Source organism: Amblyraja radiata, chromosome 22, assembly GCF_010909765.2.
Source record: "Amblyraja radiata isolate CabotCenter1 chromosome 22, sAmbRad1.1.pri, whole genome shotgun sequence".
NCBI lineage: Eukaryota > Metazoa > Chordata > Chondrichthyes > Rajiformes > Rajidae > Amblyraja > Amblyraja radiata.
In genome coordinates, this window is record NC_045977.1 from 5279262 (window position 1) to 5300854 (window position 21593).

A 21593-nucleotide genomic window follows, 5' to 3' on the forward strand; every position below is an offset into this window, starting at 1 on the left:
TTGCCACGGGAGCTCCGGAAAACAGGCACCAGCCTGTGACCTGCGAGCTCCCGACGATGTCGTCCACTGGCCCGCGGCCGAGCCCCGGATTCAGGTCGCCGCCGCCAGAACGCTGCCTCAGCCACCGGAGCACCGTCTCCGCCCCGCACCGGGCCGCCCACACGGGAGCGCCTTCCAGCCGGGAGCCGGGCCGCCCACACGGGAGCGCAATCCAGCCGAGAGCCAGGCCGCCCACACGGGAGCGCCTTCCAGCCGGGACCCAGGCCGCTCACACGGGAGCGCCTTCCAGCCGGGAGCCGGGCCGCCCACACGGGAGCGTCTTCCAGCCGGGACCCAGGCCACCCACACGGGAGCGCCTTCCAGCCGGTAGCTGGGCCGCCCACACAGGAGTGTCTCAGCCCCGCGCCGTCCGCCATCACCGGAGCGCCGAGTCGTGCCGCTGCCCGAACGTCGCCGCAGCTCGAAGTCGGCCAGCCTCGCGTTGGTAAGTCCTGGCTGGCTCTACCTCCGGAGCCTCGAGGTCGGTCGCAGGTTGGAGGCCGCCAGCTCCGCCATTAGGCCTCAGCTCAGGCGGGGGAAGAGAAGGGAGATACGACAAAAAAGTCGCATTCCCCTGAAGGGAGAGACAGAAAGCCCTGTTTCAGCCCCCCCCCCCCACACACATAACACAACCTAATAACCAAAAGTTTAACTGAACTAGACAAAAAAAACAACACAAAAAAAGTAAAAACAGACAAACTGCAGGCGAGCCGCAGCCGTTTCACAGCGCCGCCACTTCCGGAAGTAATGTAAGATAGATCATGTTGAACAATGAATTATCAACTTAGAATTCCTTTAGAGCCACTGTTTAGTAGTAGCAGTAGGCCCCTCTCGGTCATGACTGACCATGGGTGATGCATCCTGGTCGGTTGCAAGCCTGGGCGATGTCATATGGAGGACAGGCTGTTGCCCATGCAGCACGTCCCCCCTCTCCACGTCGCTGATCGATCCAAAGGAACAGCAGGACAGTTACAGTTTGGCACCAGCGCCATCACAGGAGCTTCCAGAGCGAGGTTGTAGACAACGACGAACTGCCTTAGGAGCTCCAACTCAGGATTTTCTTGAGGTTTACTCCTGAAGCTTTTTCCATGATTGGATATGGCCACAAGGCAGTGGAGGTTTTAAATCAGAGTTTTTTTCCCTCTCCTGGATGGACTGTCTTCCCAGGCTGATGAGCCCCATCTGCCTGAGACTCGTGGGGACGGGAGGAACTACCTTCCCGTGCAGGTCTATAGCACCTGCCCACTGTCAGTGTTGAATACCATAACACAATGCTCCAGCAATGACGATGGCAGAAGTATGATGACATGCTGGTTTTGGCTAAACCTGCAAGGTGAGAAGCTGCTGAAACAAGAATGTTTTATTATCATCTGCACTGGGAACAGAACAATGACATTCTTACCAGCTGCAGCTTTACCGCAAAAATCCTAACCAAACATTCCAACTCGCACAATAAAGGGAGTTGGTTCAGATTACGTAAAGATTGTATGCTGACACCAGAAGGCGGATCAGAGTTAAGTAAAAGGATGGAGAGATAAAATAGTAAGAATTTTTGTCAAGAGTAGGTGAGAGATTCAGACTAGCGCATGTGAATGAACCATTTGATCATGGTGCACAATACCCAAGAGAATAGTGAGGGAGATGAGGAATTGTAAGGTACTGATAAAGTGAGTGCTGCTATCATTGAATAGTTAACACAGAACCAGTCTGGATAGAATCAGGAAATGGCTCAACATGATTTCGCAATTGCAAATGTTGTTGCTGTACAGTATCTGTTGAGTTTCCTGGATTAATGCAGGCAACACCAGTATTGTAGTGACATCAAAAAGAATACAAAATCCAGTCAAACATCGAAACCTAAAAATTGGAACATCTTTTCAGAGAGTGTAGGAGAGCGGGATTATGTAAACAAACACATTTCATGACATTTAATCATATTTGTATTATTTTGTGCAGAAAAAGCCGAATATACTGCGTTTATATATTCCTTTTAGAATTCTCCATGCATTCATTGTTCTGCATATTTATGTAATAGAGCCTCGGAATATATTATAGTGCATAATTACAAACTATGTTGTAAATAGCCCTTTACAAAATGCAAGTCTTGTCATAATATGTTGTGGGCAAAAATAATTTTCTGCACTCCAGCCTGTAATAAAGCCATAACAATGCTTTAAAAAAATTATATTGCATGACGTTAAAAAATCATATTGAATGATGTTAATAATTAACATCAAAGCAATTTTTTGCATGTAATAAAGTGTTGTGCAGGTTACAATAAGACCCGGAAAGTTTTATAAGAGACTTTATAAATACATAACGGGGAAAAGGGTAACCAGAGAGAGAGTGGGACCCCTCAGGAATGAACGTGGTCAACTCTGTGTGGCGCCACAAAAAATGGGCAAGGTCTTTAATGAGAATTTCTCCTCTGTATTTACCAAGGAGAAAGACAGGTGGAGGAAGTTGGAAGTCAGTGTTACGGCGAAGAGGTGCTGAAGGTACTATCGTGTATGCAGGTAGACAAATCTCCAGGGCCTGATCAGATATATCCGAGGACATTGTGGGAGACCAGAGAGGAAATTGCGGGAACCTTGGTTGAAATTTATGAGTTGTCTTTAAATGCATGAGAGGTGCCGGAAGACTGGAGGGTGGTGAATGTTGTGCCTTTCTCAAATAGGACTACAGAGAAAATACTATGAACCATAGGCCTGTGAGCTTAACATCTGTAGTTGGAAAATTACTTGAGGGTATTCTGAGGGATAGGATGTACAGGCATTTAGACGGACAAGAGCTGATTAGGGATAGTCAGCATGGTTTTGGACATGGGAGGTCTTGTTTGTTTTTGAAGACGTGACCATAAATGTTGATTGAGTGGTGGGGAGCGAGCTGTAGATGTTGTATGTATGGACTTCAATAAAGCATTCGACAAGTTTGTTTAGTTTAGATACAGCGCGGAAACAGGCCCTTCGCCCCAACGGGTCCATGCCGACCACCGATCCCTGCATATTAACACTGTCCTACACACACTAGGGGCAATTTTGACATTTACCAAGCCAATTAACCTACATACCTGTACGTCTTTGCAGTGTGGGAGGAAACCGAAGATCTCAGAGAAAACCCACGCAGGTCACGGGGAGAACATATAAACTCCGTACAGACAGCACCCGTAGTCGGGATCGAACCTGGAACTCCGGCGCTGCAAGCACTGCAAGTCAGCAAATCTACCGCTGCGCCACCATGCCGACCTCCAGGTTCGCATGGAAGGCTGCTCTGGAAGGTTAGATCGCATGGGATAGCATGGATAGAAAATTGGCTTAATGGAAGGAAGCAGAGGGTGATGGTGGAAGGTTGCTTCTAGGGCGGCGGCCTGTGATTAGTGGTGTGCCTCAGGGTTTGGTGCTGGGCCCGTAACTGTTTGTCATCTATATCAATGATTTGGATGAGAACATGCGCCGCAAGTTTAGCAAGATTGCAGATGGTACAAAAGTGTGTGGTTTTGCAGATAGTGAGGTTGGTTGTGAAAAATTGCAACAGGATCTTGATCTTGATCTTGATGCAATTTAATACAGAAAAATGTGAGGTGTTGCATTTTGGGAAGTCTAACATGGGCAGGACCTACACAGTGAATGGTCGGTCTCTGTGTAGTGTTGTAAAGATCTAGGAGTGCAGGTGCATAGCTCCCTGAAGTTGGAGTCACAGGTAGATCGGGTGGTCAAAAAAGCTTTTGCCACATTGGCCTTCATTAGCCAGAGTATTGAGTATATACATTGGGAGGTCCTGTTGCAGTTGTGTAAGACGTTGGAGAGGCCACATTTAGAGTATTGTGTTTGGTTCTGGAAAGATGTTGTCAAGTTGAAAAGGGTACAGAGAAGATTTACAAGGATTTACAAGATTTACAAAGATTTGTCAGGTCTGAGCTATAGGCAGAGGTTGAGTAGGCTAGGACTCTATATCTTGAAGCGCAGGAGGATGAGAGGTGATCTTATAGAGGTGTATAAGATCATGAGAGGAATTGATAGGGTAGATGCACCGAGTCTCGACGGCCAGCCCAAGGGAAGGCAGGTTTTAACATTCTTAGCCCCTGGCAGCCAACTCCCTCCAAAACAGATATACCCTTTTGGACACTGTTGGGGGAGATGGCTTATCGGGGGAAGGCAGCAGCAGCCAGGTTTATGGCACCATGGAGGGCTCTACTGCACAGAAGGGCAGGAAAAGAGTGAGAGAGCTATTATAGGGGATTCCATTGTAAGGGGAATTGATAGGCGGTTCTGTGGTCACTAAAGAGACTCCAGGATGCTATGTTGCCTCCCTGGTGTAAGAGTGAAGGATGTCTCTGAGTGGCTGCAGGACATTCTACACAGGGAGGGTGAACAGCCAGTTGTTGTGGTGCACAACAACATGGGTAAAAAACGGGATGAGGTCCTACAAAGCTAATTTAGGGAGTTAGGAGATAAATTAAAAAGTAGGACCTCAAAGATAATAATCTCTGGATTACTACAAGTGCCACGTGCTAGTAAGAGTAGAAATGACAGGATATTTCGGATGAATACGTGGCTTGAGAGATGGTGCAAGGGGGAGGGATTTATATTCCTGGGGCATTGGAACCGGTTCTGGGAGAGGTGGGACTAGTACAAACCGGAAAGTCTTCACCTGGGCTGGACTGGAGTGTTTGCTTGTGCTGTTGGGAAGAGTTTAAACTAATATGGCAGGGGATGGGGACCAATGCAGGGAGTCAGAGGGCCATAAAATGAGGGCAGAAGCAAAAGACAGAAGGGAGAAAAGTAAAAGTGGAAGGCAGAGAGATCAATGGCAAAAATCAAAAAGGGTCATATGACATAATTCTAGAAGGGCTAAGAATGTTAAAACAAACCTGAGAGCTTTGTGCTTTAATGCGTATAAGGTGGATGAATTGAAGATGCAGTTAATGGTTAACGGATATGATATAGTTGGAATTACGGAGACATGGCTCCAGGGTGACCAAGGCTGGGAGCTAAACATGCAGGGATATTCAATATTCTGGAAGGATAGACAGAAATGAAGAGGAGGTGGAGTGGCATTGCTGGTAAAAGAGGAGATTAATGCAATAGTAAGGAGAGATTAGCTTGGATGCTGTAGAATCGGTATGGGTAGAACTGCGGAATAGCCAAGGGCAGAAAACGCTTGTTGGAGTTGTATACAGACCACCAAACAGCAGAAGTGAGGATGGGGAGAGCATCAAACAGGAAATTAGGGATGCGTGTAGCAAAGGTAGTTATCATGGGTGACTTTAATCTAGATATAGATTGGGCCAACCAAATTGGTAACAACACCGAGGAGGAGGAGGATTTCCTGGAGTGCACACGGGATGGGTTTTTAAGCCAATATGTAGAGGGACCGACTAGAGGGCAGGCCATCCTAGACTGGGTGTTGTGTAATGAGGAAGGATTAGTTAGCAATCTTGTTGTGCAAAGCCCCTTGGGCAACAGTGACCATAATGTGGTAGAATTCTGCATTAAGATGAAGGGTGACAGTTAATTCAGAGACAAGGATCCTGAACTTAAAGAAAGGTAAATTTGATGGTACGAGATGGGAATTGAATGGGATAAACAGGCAAATGAAACTTAAAGGATTGATGGTGGATACGCAATGGTAAAGATTTATAGATCACATGGATGAATTACAATTGTTCATCCCTGTCTGACGTAAAATTAAAACGGGGTACGCAGCTCAACTGTGGCTAACTTGGGAAATGAAGGATAGTGTTAAATCCAAGGAAGAGGCATATAAATTGGCCAGAGGAAGCAGCAAACTGGAGGACTGCGAGAAATTTAGAATTCAATAGAGGACAAAGGGGTTAAGAGGAAGGAAATGGAGCATGAAAGAAAGCTTGCGGGGAATATAAAAACTGACTGTAAAAGCTTTAAAAGATATGTGAAGAGGAAGATTGGTGAAGACAAATGTAAGTCACCTATGTTCAGAAACAGGTGAATTTATAATGTGAAACAAGGAAATGGCAGACCAGTTAAACCTTCCTTAACCCTCTAGCTGTCTCCTCCCACCCTCCCATCCGCCCGCCCTCGGGCTCCTCCTCCTCCTCCCCTTTTTCCTTCCTTCTCCCCCCCATCAGTCTGAAGAAGGGTTTCGGCCTGAAACGTCGCCTATTTCCTTCGCTCCATAGATGCTGCTGCACCCGCTGAGTTTCTCCAGCAATTTTGTGTACCTTCAATTAAACAAGTACTTTGTTTGTGTCATCCTTAGTGAAGACAGAACCAATCTCTCAGAAATACTGGGCAACCGAGGATCTCGCGGAAGGGAGCAACTAAAGGAAATCCATATTGGTCAGTAAATGGTGTTGGGTGAACTGTTGGAACCAAAGTCGAGTGCCAACGGGTCTTCTCAGCTGCCTCCTCTGCCAGGATCAAATGGGGGAAATCCACGCCCGGGTGGTACGTGAAAGGGACTAAGGACTGTTCAAGGGCACCCTGGGGGATTTCCTGCACCGTTGGGCATTGTGTGAGGTGGAAGTCATCCTCAGTAAGGATTGTAATATAGTTGTATTATGGTGGTGGGTTTTGTTTTGTTTAAATTTGTACTGTAAATATTATTGTAAATAAGTGATGAAATAATTTTTGGTAAACAAAAGCGGCGGGCCCGGGGGGGGGGGGGGGGTGTTGGAGAGTGAGAGGGCGAGGAGGGGGGAGAATGGTGGTGAAGGAGGGAGAGAGTGTGCGCTGGAGGAGGGGGAGAGTGAGAGATGGAGGGGGTATTGAGCGGTGGAGGGGGGAGTGAGTGCCGGAGAGTGAGCAGCGGAGGGGGGGAGTGAGCAGTGGAGGGGGGGGAGTGAGCAGTGGAGGAGTGAGCAATGGAGGGGGGAGTGTGAGCGGTGGAGAGTGAGGGGGGGGAGTGAGCAATGGAGGGGGGAGTGAGCGGTGGAGAGCGAGGGGGGAGTGAGCAATGGAGGGGGGAGTGAGCAATGGAGGGGGGGGAGTGGGCAATGGAGGGGGGGAGTGAGCAACGGGGGGGGGGGAGTGAGCAATGGAGGGGTGAGCAATGGAGGGGGGGAACGAGCGGTGGAGAGTGAGGGGTGGAGAATGTGGGGGGGAGTGAGCAATGGAGGAGGGAGTGAGCGGTGGAGAGTGAGGGGGGGGTGAGCAATGGAGGGGGGGGTGAGCAATGGAGGGGGGGAATGAGCGGTGGAGAGTGAGGGGTGGAGAGTGAGGGGGGGGGGAGCAATGGAGGGGGGGAATGAGCGGTGGAGAGTGAGGGGGGGGTGAGCAATGGAGGGGGGAGTGAGCGGTGGAGAGGGGAGTGAGCGGTGGAGAGTGAGGGGGGTGAGCAATGGAGGGGGGAGTGAGCGGTGGTGAGGGGAGTGAGCGGTGGAGAGTGAGGGGGGGTGAGCAATGGACTGGGGGGAGTGAGCAATGGAGGAGGGGGGAAATGAGCGGTGAAGAGTGAGGGGTGGAGAGTGGAGGGGGAGTGAGCAATGGAGGGGGGAGTGAGCGGTGGAGAGTGAGGAGTGGAGAGTGGGAGTGAGTAATGGAGGGGGGAGTGAGCAATGGAGGGGGGAGTGAGCAATGGAGGGGGGAGTGAGCAATGGAGGGGGGAGTGAGCGGTGGAGAGGGGAGTGAGCGGTGGAGAGTGAGGGGGGGGTGAGCAATGGAGGGGGGGGAGTGAGCAATGGAGGAGGGGGGAAATGAGCGGTGAAGAGTGAGGGGTGGAGAGTGGAGGGGGAGTGAGCAATGGAGGGGGGAGTGAGCGGTGGAGAGTGAGGAGTGGAGAGTGGGAGTGAGTAATGGAGGGGGGAGTGAGTAATGGAGGGGGGAGTGAGCAATGGAGGGGGAGTGAGCGAGCGGTGGTGAGCGGCCGGGCTGCGCGCGCACTGCTCTCCGTCCCTCCCACGGGCTGCCAGCGTGGAGCCGGAGCCGGAGCTGATGATGGCGGCGGCGACAGCGGCGACAGGGCCTCGGCTCTGAGAGCGGCGGTGCAACAGGCCGCCCCTGACAACCTCCTTCCATTAACACCCACGACAACACTCGGCCTTTTCTCCAAAGAAAAGACACGATGGAGAGCTCCGTGGAGAAGGTATGCTGGGCTGGGCTGGGCGGAGAGGAGAGGAGAGGGGGGCGGGGGTCGTCGCTGGGCAGGGATGGAGGGGCCTGGAGCCCAGAGGGCGGATCATCGCCTCTACTCTCGGCCTCTCACCCCGCATCAAAGTGGAAGAAAAATAATTCAACGACATTTAGTTCTCCTCACGACGTTTATTTCCGGGTGGCCACAACTCCGGGGCCTATCACGGCGTGAATTAATAGTTAAAGAGACTTCACCCTAACTCGGCGCGTACACAGCATCAACATAGTTTTAAAAGTAAGTTCCCCGATTCTTGGGATCTTCCTGGTCCAAGGTCTTGAACAAATACTGTGCATTTCCGAAATGACACCGAAAATGCTGTCCATATCAGATAATAACTTATTTGATCGTTAGAAAAGTCTGGCGTTTTGGACGCAGCATCTTGGTTAACATTGAGCAGATTTTGTAATCAAACCGAATGCATAAGCACCGAAGGTGGGAGGTAGAATTTAAGGGGAAAGTACGTAGTTAAAGCCATAATCCTTGGCAGCATTGACACGTAGAGTGATCATGAGATCTTAATCCATACTTCCTGAAAGTGGCAGCACAAATAGATAGGGTGGTAAAGAAGGCATATGGTATGCCTGCCTTCACCGGTCGGGACATTGAGTATAATAGTCAGCAGGCCATGACACAAAATGTTGGAGTAACTCAGCGGGACAGAAGCATCTCTGGAGAGAAGGAATGGGTGACGTTTCGGGTCGAGACCCTTCTTCAAGTCATGTTGGATCTTTATAGGTTTTTGGTTGGGCTGCATTTGGAGTAATGAATGCAGTTTGCTTATTCTGTATTTTTTATTTCTATATTGCACTATTACTACGGACTGACGCTAAACTGCATTTCGTTGTACCCATACTTGTATCTGTGCAATGACAATAAAGTTGAATTAAATTGAATTGAATTGAGTTCTCATCGCAGCATAGTTTTAAGATGATAGATAGAAGCAACGTTTATAGGAGATGTGTAGGACAAGTTTTATTGTACACAGAGTTGTGGATACTGGGCCATGCCTCCAGGGTGGCATGGAGGCATTAGGATAGTGGCATTTAAGACGTTTTTTGGATGGGTACATCAATATGCAGGGGATGGAGGGATATGAATTGCATGCAAGCAGAGGACATTATTTTATTTGGCATCATATTTGGTATGGACATTGTGGGCGTGTTTCTGTGATGTATTGTTCTGTGGGCAATACTAGGATAGCTAATTAAAAAATAAACCTAGGGATATTGTTTTTGTGTCACTTTTTGAAATACACTGATGCAGCATTATGTTGTGACAGGTATTGACTTGTGTTCAACTCTACATCGCGTCTGCAAGTTGAATAGCATACGTTAATTGATTGGTGTAGGTGGCTTCCTATGCAGTATGCTAGGCATCTATGAATAATAGACAATTGGTATTTTTAAAAGGAGCCAAGAGCATTTCAGGATAGGGCTAGTGAGAAATATTATTTAGAGATGTGTATGATTGGTGCTTTGCTCTGTATTTGCATTGTACCATTCAATCAGTAGCTGGAGAATCAGTTCAAAATTGTCCATTTGCAGACATTTATTTAGGAATGAAATCATTTATTTATGTAATAACTCCTTTTACCTTTTGAATCTTTTGAAACTTAGATAGAATCGGAGCATAGTACATAAAACTATATTTGTTTAATTTCATTGTATTTAATGGATGTGGTTCATGTAAAGCCTGTTTCAAAGCTGTGCGCTTTGTCGTGTCAAATCCAAGAAATATGAGATGTCCTCCTGAGCAGACAGGAGGTGGGGTAGGTGGTGGAGAGGAGTTCTTTACTGCATTGTTTTGGAGTTGGATGGCCATCTCTGTTTTGCGGCCATTTAAAAAAAGTTTTACACAATGTACAATGAAGTACTCTATTTAGTTTGTGGCGTATTTCATTTCAAGTGAAACTCAGTTTTAGGTTGGGAAGTTCAAAATTAGCATTTTTGAAATTTTGGTTCAATAGTTTTGCAATAACACTATCTCATTACACATAATAATAATAATACATTTTATTTTTGGGCGCCTTTCAGACATCTCAAGGACACCTTACAGAGATTAACAGGAATAAAAACATATAATCAGAATAAAATAAATAATAAAGACATCACAGAAACACAAATTAAAAACAGAATTCAGTCCAAAAACAAAAAATCAAAAACACAACGTGAAGAGAGAGCAGCGGCAGCTAAAGCGCGCCAGCGTCCATTCTCCCTTCACGACAACCATCTTGGACAAAGACTAACAGGATTACCCTACAGACAAAAAAATCATCCCCCCACAATGGATACGACTGTGGGGGAAGGCGCAATGTCCAGTCCCCAACCCCAAGTTCACCCAAAGTCAGGCCTATTGAGGCCACCGCAATTGCCTCTACGGAGGCCTGATGTTCCTGGCCGTTCTCACCGGGTGGTCTTGCCCCGGCGTCGGGAGAGTCCTCTCAGCGGCTGGGCCACCTGGAACGGCCGCTTCCTAGCTGGAGACCGCGGCTTCCGAAGCCGACAAGGCCGCGCCGGTTTGGAGCTCGACATGTCCCAAGTTACACGATTCGCATGATTATTTGATAAAAGGATGTAATTATATTGGATGTTTTAGAAGGAACTGCAGATGCTGGGAAATTGAAGGTAGACAAAAATGCTGGAGAAACTCAGCGGGTGAGGCAGCATCGAAGGAGCGAAGGAAATAGGCAACGCTTTGGGTCGAGACCCATTATATTGGATATTTTCTGTATGTAAGGTTTTTTAAATTCTGAAATCACTTGACAAGCATTAATACTGCTTACCTAGTGTGGTGAGCACATTTAAGAAGTAAGTCTGGTCTTTTTGGAGAGATTAATTTTATGTATAATTTAATAATCACATTGTCACACTGGACCAAATTTATTTTTTTTAAATTTATAAACAAAACAAATTGTTGGAAATACTCTTATGTGGATAGTTTGACTTGAGGAGGGGCCATACAGGACCATGTATTGGGAAACGAGCATGGCCAGAGGACTGGTGTTGAGTCGGAATAAGCATGTGTGGACAGTAATCATAACTCCATAAGTTTTGAGATTATTTGGAATTGGGACAGATCTGGATGATGGCGGGGGGGGGGGGGGGGGGGGGTGTGGGGGGTGTGGTACTTATTTGGGGCAAGACAGATTACAGTGTCATTAGGCAGGAGCGAGGAAGACTAGATTGGGATCAGGTGTTATTGGGTAAATCCAGAGATGACATGTTGGAGTCATTTAAAGGCCAGCTAATCAAAGTGCAGAATTGGCATGTTCCAGTGAGGAGGAGGGATAAGGACGGCAAGTTAAGGGAACTGTGTATGACCCAAAGAGGAAGGAAGTGTATAGGAAAGAACTGCAGATGCTGGTTTACATCGAAGGTAGACACAAAATGCTGGAGTAACTCAGCGGGACAGTCGACATCTCTGGACCATTCCTTCTCTCCAGAGATACTGCCTGTCCCGCTGAATTACTCCAGCATTTTATGTCTACCTTCGAAAGGAAGTGTATGTCAGATTTAAGAAAGTAACATCCGGCGGGATTTATGCAAAATATAAAGCAGATAGGAAAGAGCTCAAGTGGGCAATTAGAAGGGCCCAAAGGGGGCGTGAAATATCATTAGAAAGACATGTTAAAGAAAATTCCAGGGCTTTTTATACATATGTTAAAAATGAGACAGTGACCAGGAAGAAGGCAGGACTGCCAAAAAATAAAGGAGGAAATCAATGCGTGGAGTCGGAGGATGTAAGTGAGGTTCTAAAGGAGTACTTTGCATCGTGTAGGAAGGAACTGCAGATGCTGGTTTACACCAAAGATAGAAACAAATTGCTGGATTAACTCAACAGGACATCTGTATTCATTGAGGAGAAGTGAGGACAGCAATATCAGTTTGAGATTGAGAAGGTGGTGGTGCTGAGACTGAGCTGACATTGACAAGTTGAGGAGTTCTCAGACCAGCTGACAGAGGTAGAATTGTTGTTTGGTATTCTGACCTCCAACTCTGAGGCTGACCATCAGTTCCTTTATGTCGGAAGGAACTGCAGATGCTAGTGTCTGTTCCTTTATCTCTTTATACCTTGTATCAGGCCAATATTTCCCAGGTAATCCCTCATTTCCTTTGATCTTGCCTCCATAGTTTCCAAACAACCGATAACCGCCCTGTCCTCATCTCTGACTGCACTGTTGTGCTGAGGACCTGGCATGAACTGCTGCCCTTGCAGCTAATATGCACAGCCATTGCAGTGCCTCGAAACTAGGGGCCAAGAACCTGGTTTTGATCTCTGTCCTCCTGGTTACCGCTGTGCCCAGAACCTGACATAACCCTCACACTTTGGTGCTCTTATAGCAAAGAATCATCCATCGCTCTGTGTGGAGAGGCTCTCTGTGAGGGCTGGTGTTAGGTGGGCTGGGATGAACAGTGTGGTGGCTGCATTCCTCTTGACACAGTGAGGGCTGGCAAGACCTGTAACTGGCACGACCTACTACGTGTTTTGAGAGATCCAATGGAATCCAGGCAGTCTAATGAAACATGGAGCAGATATGGAGCAGATTAACTCATACACCTCAACCGTTTTGGACTATATAAAATTCTGCACTGACAACATCACTACCCATAAACAGATAAAGATCTTCCGTAACCAGAAGCCGTGGATGAGCAGGGAGGTCAGACTCCTGCTGAAGGCTCGCGATGCCGCTTTTAAATCTGGCGATGCTGAGGGATACAGCTCATCCAGGGCCAATCTGAAAAAGGGAATTAGGAACGCTAAACTCAATCACAAACGGCAGATCGAGGAGCATTTCCAAAACAACTCCGACCCCAGGCGCATGTGGCAAGGAATCAAATCCATTGCCGATTACCATAAAGTTAACACTCCCCCCCCCCCCCCCCCCCCCCCCCCAGACAACGCCTCTCTTCCTGATGAGCTAAACCACTTCTATGCTCGTTTTGACCGGGACAACAAAACTCCAGCCATCAAAGCTGCCACACCCCCGAACGAACAACCCCTCAGTCTCTCCACCTCTGCTGTACAAGGTGCACTGAGCAAGGTGAATGAGCACAAAGCTGCCGGCCCCGATGGCATCCCCGGGCTTGTGCTCAGGGCATGTGCTGGACAACTATCCCAGGTCCTCACTGACATTTTCAATCTGTCACTGGCCCAGGGTGTCGTCCCCACTTGCCTCAAGACCTCAACCATTGTGCCAGTGCCCAAACAATCAGCTTCAGGGAGTCTCAACGACTTCCGCCCAGTGGCACTCACCCCTGCCATCGCAAAGTGCTTTGAGCGGCTGATCTTGGCTCACCTCAAAGCCAGCCTCCCCCCCCACACTGGACCCCCATCAGTTTGCCTACCGGACCAACAGGTCTACAGAGGACGCCATATCGGCGGCCCTACACTCAGCCCTGACCCACCTGGACAGCAATAACACCTACATCAGGTTGCTGTTCATTGATTTCAGCTCCACCTTTAACACTGTCATCCCCGCTAGCTTGATCATCAAACTCAGCGGACTTGGCATCTCCACCTCCCTCTGCAACTGGACACTGGATTTCCTCACGAACAGACCACAGTCTGTTAGGGTCAACAACCTCACCTCCTCCACTATAACACTGAACACCGGCGTGCCACAGGGCTGTGTGCTCAGCCCTCTCCTCTACTCCCTCTTCACCCATGACTGCATCCCTAAGTATGGCTCCAACGCCATCATTAAATTTGCCGACGACACCACGATGGTAGGGCTGATCAGTGACAACGATGAGTCAGCCTACAGGGAGGAGGTCCAGCACCTGGCAGCCTGGTGTGCCAACAATAACCTCGTCCTCAACTCCAAGAAGACGAAGGAAATTATTGTTGACTTCAGGAAGAACAGTGGGGGCAGACATACCACCATCCATATAAACGGGACTGAGGTGGAGCGCGTCTCCAACTACAAATCCCTCGGAATACACATCTCGGAGGATCTGTCCTGGTCCTGGTCCACCAAACTGATCAAAAATGCGCAGCAGCGCCTTTACTTCCTGAGGAGGCTCAAGAAAGCTCACCTGTCCCCCCAGATCCTGACCAACTTTTACCGCTGTACCATCGAAAGCATCCTGACCACCTGCTTCACGGTATGGTACAGCAATTGCACCGCAGCTGACAGGAAGGCACTACAACGGGTGGTGAAAACCGCTCAGCACATCATCGGTGCCCCGCTCCCTGCCATGGATGCTCTCCACCGAAAACGGTGTCTGAGACGGGCCAGGAAGATCATCAAGGACCCTTCTCACCCTAACCATGGACTGTTTGCCCTCCTCCCATCGGGGAGGCGGTACAGGAGCCTCAGGTCTCGAACAAGCAGGATGAGGAACAGCTTTTTCAACAACACACTTACATTGCTGAACTCGGAGTCCCGTCGCTAGATATCTTTGGTCTCTCCATCCACATTGTTAACCAGTACTCTTCTTACTCTAATGTATGCTTGTTCTGTACTTTTTTTATTCCTATCTTGCACTATGACTATGACCAGACGCTAAACTGCATTTCGTTGTACCTATACTTGTATCTGTGCAATGACAATAAAGTTGAATTGAATTGAATATGGCTAGCCCTCAACAGTAGCTGATACTGTAATTGAGGGACAGAGTACGACCCTGAGTACCACATCTCAATAACCACACTGTTTGCCCTGCCCTGCACCAGCAAATCCAACAGCCAGCCTTCCTATGCTAATTACAGATGGAAATCCTAGAGTAAGGTAAAGGGCCTGTCCCACTTACGCGATTTTTTTTGTTGACTGCCGGCACCCGTCATAGTCGCAAACAGGTCGGGTGCCCATAAGAGTTTGTGCCAAGATCCTGACAGAGCAGCGTATAAAGCACTGCTCAAACAGGTGCCATTTTAAATCACAGTGTGTTCAGACTGAATGATTAAAATTCCTGTAATAAATTAGCAGGGTGATGTTAAGACAGAAGCCAGTGTATTGACACTGCTTCCTACAAGCATGTAGAACTCAAAGATTTTATATCTCCTGCAAATTTGCATTCTGCTCTCTTTCCTTTTATCGACTTTTCTACCTCCATCTCAGATGATATGTGAGTGACCAGTTTCTCTTACAAGTCCACTGACTCCTGCAGTTATCATTCTCCCTCCCCCCCCCTCCCGCCCTCCCCCCCTCCCGCCTTCCTTCCCTATCTCTGTCTGTTGTGCAGCAGTGCTTCTGAGTTGTCTTTCTATTTCCTTAACCATATGTTCCCTCCACTGTAGTTAACAAACTGTCCATTCTTTTTGTTGCATTTCTGCTCTCACTTTCCACCGGAGTAACAATAGGGTATCCCTTCACCTTGCCATTCTCTCCAGTTTCCCCGCCATGCTCTACAATTTCCACAATCTTTAATATGATGCCACCTCCAGAGAGAACCGGCCCCTTTCTTCCCCTCCCTCCCCCACTTTCAGCATTTTGAAGGATTTTCCCCTCTGCAGTTCCCTGATTGTGTCATATTTCCACTATTTATCAATCAATCAATCCTCCTCTTGTGATACGTGTGGTAAAGAACTGCAGATGCTGGTGTAAAACAAAGATAAACATAAAAAGCTGGAGTAACTCAGCGGGACAGGCAGCATCGCTGGAGAGAAGGAATGGGTGATGTTCCGGGTCAAGACCCTTCTTCGGACTGGTTAAGGATAGTTTCCCATACAATTGCAGATGATGCACAGCTGCCCTGTTTTCAATTCCCATTTCATCATCCAGATTGGAACATTCCTTAAAGATGAAACAACTATTTACTTGTACATTCAATTTAGTGCACTGCATTCCTACTGGTGCTGTGGTCTAGCGACATTGGAAAAACTAAATGCAGATTGCGTGACCATTGTGCTGAGCATCTTCATGCAGTCAGCAAGGATGAACATCTAACCAGCTGTTTTTTCCAGCCTGCCTTCTAGTTTCAATTTCCAGCAACTGCAGTGTGTTGTATCTCATAATTTTAAGATCAGTTGCAATTAACAAGCTTTCACCACCACTATTTGCATAAGCCTCTATTGGTTTCCACCCATTCGCAAACATTCCTTGTGTTCCCTCTGCCTCAAGGGCCTGTCCCACTTTCACGACCTAATTTACAACCTTTTTTACTCGTGGACATTTTTCATCATACTAGAAAAAACACCCCGACCTACTTGATGCCAGGAGTACCTACGACTAGCATCACGACCTCCTACAACCTATCTACGACCGCGTGACGACCATGCTGCGAGTGTGAGTCAAGGGCAAACTCGGCAGAATTAAGTTGTTAAAGTGGGACAGGCCCTTCACTTTATTGCCTGTGATTAAAAATCTGCATTTTAAAAAACTTTTCCCTAGTTTTGATGAACATTACCTGCTGTTCTTTTTCCACTACTGTTGTCTGACTTGCTGAGTATTTCCAGGATGTCCTGTTTCTTCTAAGATTTCAGGATCTGCAGGGTTTTTTTTCATCCAAGTTATTATTTATAGCTTGGCTCAATGTTAATTGCACACCATAACTGCAAAACATGGAATTTCTTACTGTAAGGCAGTAAACAGCAAACTTTGCTATGTTTACTTCACCACGTCCTCCAGAGATGCTGCCTGACCCGATTAGTTGCTCCAGCACATTGTGTTCTATGAAAGGTTCCAGCATCTGCAATTTCTTGTGTCTCTATGTACAGATAGGATGACGTGGTATTTATGGTAATAGTTTAGCAATGTGTTCAACTACCCGTCCCCCCCCACTCCCTACGAGCCCCAGCCCAAAGCAAGTTGTCAAACTGGATTAATTATTTAGTGAATTTTGGGCTTGCCCAAGTATTAGAGGCTGCATTTCTATAATCAAGGCATCCTGATTCCCTACACTGTGTGGGTTTGATGCAACTCGAATCTCACATTATGAGTCTGAAGAAGGGTCTCAACCCGAAATGTCACCCATTCCTTCTCTCCAAAGATGCTGCTGAGTTACTCCAGCATTCTGTGTCTACCTTGCCATTTCTCATGCATTTTTCACCCACTGCAATATTGCATTTTCAGCACACTTCACAAAGTATTTGTATTTTGGAATTTTGTTACACTCTAGCTCGTTCAGGCAAGTCTTGCTGCTTTGCCCGGGTCACAGTGAACCCACTTTTTTTCTTTGCTTGCCTCTGTTACTACAACATCCATAACATAATGACCTACTTTAGTGAAGTCATCGCCCACCTGCTGTTATAACTTATTGGATTAAACATAGCTTCAAAGTTTGGCTAAATTAAACTGTGATTTTAGGAATACTCCAAACTGTTTAAAAACACTTACAATGTTTAGGGTACACTATTTAAAAATTCACAATGAAATTATCTTTCCAAGCTTTGTATCTATTGTGGAAGTGTAAATTGTTGCAGGCAAAATGAATTGAAGAATAATTTGGAAATTAATTATTGAACTTGTACTGAGCCCTCTGACAATAAATTGTAAAACCGGTATTGAAAAATGAGAATGATTAATAAAGAGGACGATAAATAAAGTTGCAAGTCAGAAGTCATCACATTACCAAATGCTTATCCATGTTGGTCCTCTTTAAGAACCTTGGATGTTGGCAGTTTTGCTTCATGAATAGGTATGCTTAATGGGCCTGTCCCACTTACATGACTTGTTCGGCGACTGCTGGCACCCGTCATAGGTCCTTGCCGGTCGCCAAAATGTTTTAACATGTTGAAAATCCAGCGGCGACCAGAGAGACGCTACGACATGTCGCGGGGTGAAGCCTGTATGGTCGTGAGTAGTCGCCCAAAGAGTCGTACCTTGTTCTGGTCGCCGCTGGATTTTTAACAATCGAAGAAAAGGTCACGTGAGTGGGACAGGCCCATAAGCATGTTCTTGAAAAACTAGGGGATTACAAAATATATAAATATTTTAATTTTGTGAAACTGGGTGCAATATTTCTCAATTTCTTTAGCTGCATGAAGAATGTTCTGGATTAATTTTTAGAGAGTCAGATTAGGTGTTTTATCAGAAGCTATTTATAAAATGGTAAAGCTTATGAGACGCTCTGAATCAAGTATACTTTCTAATACGTTCTTGTCTCTGATCAGGCAACCTATACACAATAAATTGGTGGATGCCAGAGTTGGTTTGCATGGTTATTTTAAATTAAAGATGTTCAAAGACGTAATTAAAAATATATTAACATTTTAATGCATATAACATACGTAACCATATAAACCTAGTCTGAAGAACGGTGTTGCCATGAAATGTCGCTTGTCTATTTCCTCCCCAGATGCTGTCTGACCCGCTGAGTTCCTACAGTGGTTTGTTTTGCTCAAGACTCCAGCATCTGCAGTTTCTTATGTCTCTAAAGATTCTAGTTACTGTCTGTAATATAACTGATGTCCATTAGATTTTCAATGTAGGTATTTGATAAGGAGGGTTGCAAATGATTTAAAATATGATCAAGACGACAAATAATTATCTTTTTCTTTGTGTAACCATAAAACTGTTTGGTTTGCTTTAAATAGGATTATTAGCTGGCAGGTTATTTTACTGCATGTTTACTCCTTTGTGTTGTTCATGATTTTGATTTTCCTGATATACAGTGCCCTCCATAATGTTTGGGACAAAGACCCGCCATTTATTTATTTGCCTCTGTACTCCACCATTTGAGCTTTGTAATTGAAAAAATCACATCTGGTTAAAGTGCACATTGTCAGATTTTATTAAAGGCCATTTTTATACTTTTAGTTTCACCGTGTAGAAAATACAGCTGTGTTTATACATAGCCCCCCCATTTCAGGGCACCATAATGTTTGGGACACATGGCTTCACAGGTGTTTGTAATTGCTCAGGTATGTGTAATTGCCTCCTTAATGCAGGTATGAGAGCTCTCAGCACCTAGTCTTTACTCCAGTCTTTCCATCACCTTTGGAAACTTTTATTGCTCTTGATCAACATGAGGACCAAAGTTGTGCCAATGAAAGTCAAAGAAGTCATTGTGAGACTGAAAAATAAGAATAAAACTGTTAGAGACATCAGCCAAACCTTAAGCTTACCAAAATCAACTGTTTGGAACATCATTAAGAAGAAAGAGAGCACGGGTGAGTTTACTAATCTCAAAGGGACTGGCAGGCCAAGGAAGACCTCCACAGCTGATGACAGAAGAATTCTCTCCATAATAATGAAAAATCCTCAAAACACCTGTCCAACAGATCAGAAACACTCTTCAGGAGTCAGGTGCGGATTTGTCAATGACCACTGTCTGCAGAAGACTTCATGAACAGAAATACAGAGGCTACACTGCAAGATGCAAACCACTGGTTAGCCGCAAAAATAGGATGCACTGGTTACAGTTTTCCAAGAAGTATTTAAAAGAACAACCACAGATCTGGAAAAAGGTCTTGTGGACAGATGAGACGAAAATTAACATATCAGAGTGATGGCAAGAGCAAAGTATGGAGGAGAGAAGGAACTGCCTGAGATCCAAAGCATACCACCTCATCTGTGAAACACGGTGGTGGGGATGTTATGGCGTGTTATAGCCTGGGCTGAAGGTACTTGCTCTTTTATCTTCATTGATGATACAACTGCTGATGGTAGTAGCATAATGAATCCTGAAGTGTATAGACACATCCTATCTGCTCAAGTTCAAACAAATGTCTCAAAACTCATTGGCCGGCGGTTCATTCTACAGCAAGACAATGATCCCAAACTTACTGCTAAAGCAACAAAGGAGTTTCTCAAAGCTAAAAAAATTGTCAATTCTTGAGTGGCCAAGTCCATCACCCGATCTGAACCCAAATTGAGCATGCCTTTTATATGCTGAAGAGAAAACTGAAGGGGACTAGCCCCCAAAACAAGCATAAGCTAAAGATGGCTGCAATACAGGCCTAAGCAGAACATAACCAGAGAAGACACCCAGCAACTGATGATGTCCATGAATCGCATACTTCTAGCAGTCATTGCATGCAAAGGATATGTGACAAAATTCTAAACATGACTACTTTCCTTTACATGACTCTGCTGTGTCCCAAACATTATGGTGCCCTGAAATGGGGGGACTATGTGAAAACACTGCTGTAATTCCTTCATGGTGAAATCAAAATGTATAAAAATGGCCTTTATTAAAATCTGGCAATGTGCACTGTAACCACATGTGATTTTGTCAAATCTCAAATTGCGGAGTACAGAGGCAAATAAATAAATGATGGGTCTTTGTCCCAAATATATGGAGGGTACTGTATTTGGTACTTTTCAGCGGTTTCAGGTGTAGAAAATGTTATTTCCTTGAGGAATATTTATATATTTATTAGTAAGTTCTATACATTTTGTTTCTTACTTTGTAACTTTGTAACTTTGAAAGACTGTTAATGGTGATTGCAGGAACAGCAAATCAGTGTGTATTAAGGAATGTATCAGACAATTTCCTGTAGTTGTGTAATAATATTGTTAATTTATCCAAACTTTCTATGATGCTTGGATTATTTAGCATGCTGGCACAATTATTCCAAAGGGATAAAAAGTTCAACTGAGGCATTGTAATCCAATGTGCCCAATACATCATTTATGTCTTATTCTTATTGTTCCATCTCAAATTTCGCTGATCACCTCCATCATTAATATTTCAAAATAACAATAGACATTTTTTCGAGTACAACACATTTTACAAGCATTGTGTTTGGAATGGTACTCGGTTATATTTTTAATAGAAAGTGAAACATTTATGAAATCCTATTAATTTTTAATGTTATTTTGTTGCAGTATTCATAATGATTAAAGGTGGTGATGGTGTCCAAATGATTTTCCTTAATTTGGAAGATGGTTCTGACCCAAAACATCATCTGTCCTTTTCCCCTGACAGGTGCTGCCTGACCTGCTGAGTTTCTTCAACACTCTGTATTTTGCTAAGTAGGCCATTCGGCTCTTCGAGCCAGCACCACCATTCAATGTGATCATGGCTGATCATCCCCAATCAGTATCCCGTTCCTGCCTTCTCCCCATATTACCTGACTCCACTATCTTTAAGAGCCCCATGCAGCTCTCTCTTGAAAGTATCCAGAGAATTGGCCTCCTCCGCCCTCTGAGGCAGAGAATTCCACAGACTCACAACTCTCTGTGTGGAAAAAGTGTTTCCTCATCTCTGTTCTAAACGGCTCACCCCTTATTCTTATACAGTGGCCCCTGGTTCTGGACTTCCCCAACATCGGAAACATGTCTCCTGACTCTAGTGTGTCCAAACCCTTAATAATCTTATATGTTTCAATAAGATAACCTCTCATCCTTCTAAACTCCAGAGTATAAAAGCCCAACCGCTCCATTCTCTCAGCATATGACAGTCCCGCCATGCCGGGAATTAACCTTGTAAACCTATGCTGCACTCCCTCAATAGCAATAATGTCCTTTCTCAAATTAGGGGACCAAAATGGCATCCAATACTCCAGATGTGGTCTCACTGGGACCCGATACAACTGCAGAAGAATCTCTTTGCTCCTAT

General features: G+C 45.8%; 1 protein-coding gene across 2 annotated transcripts in view; it reads left to right on the forward strand.

Annotated features, from left to right (window-relative positions):
• The first annotated feature begins 7896 nt into the window (after positions 1-7896).
• pdxdc1 (pyridoxal dependent decarboxylase domain containing 1) overlaps positions 7897-21593 on the forward strand; it is an 87769-nt gene continuing 74072 nt past the window's right edge. Inside the window, exon 1 of one of the 2 annotated variants that reach the window (XM_033040295.1) lies at positions 7897-8100. In XM_033040295.1, the coding sequence (XP_032896186.1) occupies positions 8080-8100 (21 nt within the window). In that variant the 5' untranslated portion in view covers positions 7897-8079. The remainder of the gene's footprint in view (positions 8101-21593) is intronic. The other variant, XM_033040293.1, reaches the window with a different exon arrangement.